Here is a 6,432-nt window from a genome sequence, read left to right as displayed (position 1 = left end):
ATCACTTCTAAGACGGACACGGAACATTGAGCTTGGCATGAAACACTTTGAAAACACGCGGCAAATGGTCTTTTTAATATGCATCGTTTTCTATGGCAGGGAGAGGTGCGAGAGAGAACTTGGGGAGAGGGAGAGGGAGAGTGAGTGAAGGGGAGACTGTTGTGGGAGAGTGGAAGGTGGAAAGAAAGGGAGAGTGGTGTGAAGGAAGACATTTGCAAGACTGTGAGAGGAAGGCAAAAGTTGTGTTTGGGTATTTTTTTTTTTTTAAGGAGGAATGAGGTGAGAGGAGAGGAGGAGGAGGAGGAGGAGGAGGAGGAGAGGAAGAAGTGAGAGGAGGAAAGGAAGTGACAAGAGAAAGAAAGAGGAGAAGAAATGAGAAAGAAAGGAATTGAGAAGAAAGAGAGAGAGAGAGAGAGAGGAGGAAGAAGTGAGAGGAGAAGAAGGGTGAGAATAGAGATAAAGACAGAAATGAGAGAAGATGAAGAGAAGAAGAAGAAGAAGAAGAAGAAGAAGAAGAAGAAGAAGAAGAAGAAGAAGAAGAAGAAGAAGAAGAAGAAGAAGAAGAAGAAGAAGAAGAAGAAGAAGAGAGAGAGAGAGAGAGAGAGAGAGAGAGAGAGAGAGAGAGAGAGAGAGAGAGAGAGAGAGAGAGAGAGAGAGAGAGAATTTCAGAGGAGAGTAGTTTCAGAAAGACTTTTAATGAACTAGCAAGAAAGAAACCATTTTAAAGAGAGATCAAGGGAAAGGAAGCGGTTTTCCGTGAGAATAGAGAGGAGAGAGAGAGACTGAGAGAGGAGAGAGAGAAGTGGAGAGGTGTAAGAGGAATAACGTGGGAGAGTAGAGTACAAGGAGAGCGTCTGTGGAAAAGGGAACAATTTTAGAACAAGGAACAGAGGAAGGAGGACAGAAAGGGTTAAAATAAGAGACTGCATGAATATCCCGTGTTTTGCATCTGTGAGTGAGTGAGAAGCGAACCCTCTCACAGCCACAGAACACAATAGGATCGTAACCCCCTTATATACACCTCCTTTTCTATATCAGCGCCATCTACCAGTGACGAAATGAACTAGACTACATTCTCCGGTTAACATCTACACCTAAAACACCTTTATTACAATTACCCAAATGCTATTCTCTACGTCATTTAATTTATTTTAATCCTCTATGTAGGTTTTTTTTTTTTACTATTAACATTCTATATATATATTTCTAGATAGGAAAGAGAGAGAGCGTTAAATATTGGAACAGCGAGCGAGTGAACGAACCTTATGATTTACACAGCTAGTCTAAAGTGTTCTAAAAAGGCGAAATTGTCTGATCCACTGGTGACCGATCAATTCTGGGAGGAAACTGTGCGGGTTCTGAGGACGAAATATATTGGAATTTGTCTCTATTTGGGTGTTGTAAATTACTGTGATGTTCGGATTAGGTTATGAGAAAGTTAAGATCACACGCACACACACACACACACATACACACGCAGAGAGAGAGAGAGAGAGAGAGAGAGAGAGAGAGAGAGAGAGAGAGAGAAAAAATATATAACTCTCTCTCTCTCTCACACACACACACACACACACACACACACACACGTTAGACTAAGATACGCACAAGAGAACAAAAAATGCTTATATACAAAATAAAATAAACTAAACAATCTTAAAAACCTAGTGACGAAATAAAAGCGAGAAAAAGAAAGATAGAAATAAAGAAAAAGAAAAAGAAAAAGATAATATTCTCATCATCTCTCTCAGTCTATCATTTTCTTCCCCCGAAAAGGAAAAATAAAAAAAAATGCAATAATAATAATAATAATAATAATAATTTACGACTAACTGGCTGAATTAACTGAGGGAGACATACTGTAAGCTCCAACTGACTGACTGACTGACTGGATATTTTTTCTAACTGGCACTGTTTGGAAGCTCCCTAGTGACTGGAATGGTGACTGGAGGCCTGAGTGACTGAGAGGTGCGTTGCGTTTACCTGGGGTCTTTTATACTGACTGGCGAGTGACTGGCGGGTGACTGAGAGAGACTGATGAAACTTGAGGTAACTGGAGTCTTGAGGTTGACTGTAAACTGAGTGGAATCCTCTTAAGGGTGACTGGAACCATGTCTTTTCTCCACAAGCTGACTGTTAACTGACTGGAGCATGACTGAAACCATGTCCTTCTTCACTGACTGACTGCAAAATGACTGGAGTCCTCTTGGTGACTGGAGGAGTGTAAGCTTGTGAGTCACCCCTATAACTGTAGATACGAGTGACTGGTGACTGGATGGGTGACTGGTAGCTCCTGAATGGCTCCTGACTGGTTCCTAACTGGTTCTGACTGATTCCCTATTCCCATTCTTAACTGTAATCTTGAATATCTGCAGGAATAAGCTTGTATGTCACTGCTAACTGTAGGAGTGACTGTGTGAGTGGAGGAGTGACTGGAGGGTGCCTTTAGATGTACAGCCAGTGACTCCACTCAAGACAGGGCGCTTCACCAGTCTGGAGAACTTTCTGGTGCTCCTCTTCAGGCGTCAGGCTAAGCAACAGTTTCTGAAAGGACAAGGCTCCGATTACTCAAAGGTTGACACGGGGACACTGTCTGTTTCATACCAATATTGTCTTAATCCCTTCAGTATCAAGACACGTTTCCATATTCGTTCTGTTTACTGTTTGGTGACTCTATACAGCTTCAGAAACTCACGTGTGGTATTAAAATAGTGAAGACTGTGGCCATTAATCTTCTGACCTCCATAGACCCTTCCAAATGTCAATAAAATGGTCTAATCGTACACAAATCTCAAGGTAAAAATGTGTTCCAGTACTGAAGGGGTTAAAATGAATGCCTAGCTATTGTTATTCTAATCTCTTTGGTAGCACATTCATTCAGCTAAATGTTTGGTGATTTTATAGAGATTCAGAAACTCATGTGGGGTATTAAGATAGTGAAGACTTTGGCCATTAATCTTCTAACCTTCATAGATCCTTCCTAACGTCAATTAAATGGTCTAATCGTACACAAATCTCAAGGTAAAAATGTGTCCTAGTATTGAAGGGGTTAAACCTCCATTACCTGATCTTTCCTTTTCTATCCTAACCTGACCTAATCATAGTTACCTTAAACCATTCACTACTTAATCTTTCCTAAGCTAACTTAACCTAATCAAAGTCGCCTTAACACTACTTGTCAATTTTTTCTAACAATCAACCCAATCAATGTTGCTTTAAACCTTTCACTACTTAATCTTTCCTAATATAACTTAAACTAAGCTAATCCAAGTGGCCTAAACTTTTCACAGCTTGCCAATCTAGGGAGGCGGTGGTGTAGTGGATAAGGTGGTGATCGTGGGATCGGGCAGACGTCCACGCGTAGGTTGAATCCCACCACGTACCGTCTTGATACTTTGCCATTTGTGGAGTGGTTTTAAAGTTAGCTACATGTCACCATGATACCCAGGTTCCAGGGTTACACCAAAGATGCGCTTGGTTGGTGATATGGGCCCTAATATGCCTACCACTATAAATAATATTGCCTGCGCCACTAATGGGTGGAAGGTTAACAGCGCTTACAATACTCTTCAAGTTACCTACAGGCGATATAGGCCAGGGCATGAAAAAAAATCTAACTAAATCTAACGTAACTGCTTCTGTATTTCCATCTGTCTGTGACCTGAATCCATTGAAGAGGGAGGTTTCACGACATTTATTTCTTTAAAGATACCGTATTTTTTTATGAATGGGTAAGATTTCTCGGTTATAGAGGAAACTGCTCAAAACCCAGCTAGTCGTCTCTGTGGCCTTGAGATGCAGTGGTGATGAGAGGACAAGGTATTTCTCAGCTTGAAGGTTATTTTTGTGGTTCTGGTGCTAGATTGGCAAGATTTCTAGATTATAAAGAGCAGAAACTATCTTCAAAACTTAGCTAATCATCACTGTGGCCTTGAAAAACTGTCTTAGTGATTCTGGTGATAGATTGACAAGATTTCTAGCTTATACAGAGCAGAAACTGACTAAAAAACCTAAATAGTTATCTTTGTACCCTTGAAAAAAACTGTCGTGGTGATTCTGGTGATAGACTGACGAGATTTCTAGCTTATAGAGCAGAAACTATCTTAAAAACCAAGCTAGCTGTCTCTATACCCTTGAAAAACTGACGTAGTGAGAGAATAAGACGTTTCTGAGTGCTTAAGCCAGACAAACAGCCAGTACCCACCTCTCTGAAGGGTCCACGTCGCCTCACCACGCCGATCACCATCCAGAGAGGAATCATGAGCATGGAGGAGGCCGTGATGCACCAACCCACCGCCTCAGCCCACCGGGGGTACAAGTACTTGGTGGGACCGTTGTACTCCAGAGGGTTGGATATCTGGCTCCGTAACCCTATGATGATCTGAAGGAGAGGCAGAGAGAGAGAGGGATTAGTTAGGTTACTACAAGAGAGAGAGAGAGAGAGAGAGAGAGAGAGAGAGAGAGAGAGAGAGAGAGAGAGAGAGAGAGAGAGAGTCACACCAAGTTACCACATCCCCAGTACCTCACGTTGACAAATTTATGAAACAACAATTTTCAAATCCACCACCACCACACCACCACCATCACCACCACATGAACAACAAACACAAGATCATCTCATCCCTTCGTCTACTCACAGTGATGAGGATGAAGAGAGGAGAGACGAACTTCCAACACACTCGCCAGTACAAGCGTGGTCTGAAGCCGAGCATGTGTTGAATGTCTGCGCAGAACCGCTTCAGACCTGCCGAGATACGCGTCGCCCCATCACCCTCCATTACCACAATATAGTCTGTCTACTCCAAAATGGCCCCTGGATTTTACGCATGTTGTAGCTTATTGATAATTACTTTGATGTGAATAATACTTGTTTTCTATTGACTAACGCATTTATTACAGGGACAGCTCACGGTTTGTCTCGAGACTTGACAACTATGCATTCCTGGAACACCATTCAAAGCCAGATCCAGGAGTCACTTTAGAGTCACACAAGATTTTTAAGCGGCTTTTTACAGTTCTAGATGCAGAGTGACAAGATTTCTACATTATTAACTGGAAAAACACTCTTGATAAGCCCATTTATCATCTCTATGGCCTTGGTAAACAATCGTGGTGAGAGAGCAAAGCTACACCCGCGCCGCGCTTCCACTATTCTCAAAAGGCTCTCGTTCAAGTTACACGGGGTTTTCAAGGGTGCTTAAAAGGTTCTAGTGATATGCGGACAAGACTGCCACTTTATTATCTGGAGAAACAATATATTCAAGGGTGCTTTTAAGATTCTAGTGATATAGTGACGAGATTTCCACGTTATCATCAGGAGAGACAATATTTAGGTTCTCGTTCAAGTTACACGAGTTTTTCAATGGTGCGTAAAAGGTTCTAGTGATATGCGGACAAGACTGCCACTTTATTATCTGGAGAAACAATATATTCAGGCTTTAGTTCAAGTTACACGAGTTTTTCAAGGGTGTTTTCAAGGGTGCTTTTAAGATGCTAGTGACAAAATTTCTACGTTACCAAGAAAACACTACATTCAGATTTTAGTTCATGTTATACGGTTCTTTTTTAGTTTTTCTACCATGTGGGCTTTTCGCGAGAATTCATGAGCTAAAGGGGGTACTTTTTGTAATACCCGCTAGAAAACCGTTGCCCCGAGTGAGGAAGCCCAACCTACACTCGGACCGTCGACAGGATTCGAACCCGTGCGCTTGGAGACCCCTCGGACACCAAAGCAGGCATGGTTCCACTGTACCACGGCGCCCGCAAAGGTGTTTTAAGATTCTAGTGATATACTGAGAGGAACACGAATTTTTCAAGGGTGGTTTTAAGGTTCTAGTGATGCATTGACAAGACTTCTACTCACCAGGAGAAACATTATATTCAGAAGGCTCTAGTTCAAGTTTCACGGTTTTTTTTAAGGGTGCTTTTAAGGTTCTCGTAGTATAGTGACCAGATTTTCACGTTATTATCAAAAGAAACACAATTCAGAAGGCTTTAGCTGAAGTAACACGAGTTTTTAAGGCTCTAGTTGAAGTTGTATAGATTTCAATGATACTTTTTACGATTCTAGTGGCAGATTGACAATATTTCTATACCATGAACAGGAGAAACACTGCAATACATGACTTTACATTGGTTTTCAAGCGTTACTGCCTCTCTTACATATAAAAAATGGAATAAACAGCAGCACAGCACAGTTTAACACAGCATAACACAGCATACCACTCACCGTACATCCAGGACACAGCCACAGCCTCAAACAGCGCCGAACACAGCAGGGAGATGCCAGCAGAGTAAGTGTCCAGCCAGTGAAACACGTAAATCCCACCCTGAGACACGTAACACCATTCTTAGCTACTCTAAAAGGGATTGAGTGGCTCGTAGTGGGATTTGGGGACATGCGAGCGTGTTTAAAGGGTTCTCAAGAGGATTAGA

At 41.9% G+C, this 6,432-nt stretch overlaps 1 protein-coding gene across 1 annotated transcript in view; it reads right to left on the bottom strand.

The window, feature by feature from the left end:
* Window positions 1–1,690: 1,690 nt before the first annotated feature.
* The window catches only part of LOC123513730 (sodium-dependent noradrenaline transporter-like), a 35,020-nt gene continuing 30,278 nt past the window's right edge, over window positions 1,691–6,432 (bottom strand). Inside the window, exons 10-13 of the mRNA XM_045271121.1 lie at window positions 6,227–6,326; window positions 4,635–4,741; window positions 4,202–4,378; window positions 1,691–2,541 (exon numbers count right to left, since the gene is read on the bottom strand). Coding sequence (XP_045127056.1) covers window positions 2,443–2,541; window positions 4,202–4,378; window positions 4,635–4,741; window positions 6,227–6,326 — 483 coding nt within the window. The 3' untranslated portion in view covers window positions 1,691–2,442. The remainder of the gene's footprint in view (window positions 2,542–4,201; window positions 4,379–4,634; window positions 4,742–6,226; window positions 6,327–6,432) is intronic.

This window comes from Portunus trituberculatus, chromosome 36, assembly GCF_017591435.1.
Source record: "Portunus trituberculatus isolate SZX2019 chromosome 36, ASM1759143v1, whole genome shotgun sequence".
NCBI classification, from domain to species: Eukaryota; Metazoa; Arthropoda; class Malacostraca; order Decapoda; family Portunidae; genus Portunus; species Portunus trituberculatus.
Note: the sequence above shows the minus strand (reverse complement) of the source record. Positions and strands in the feature narration are given on the sequence as shown.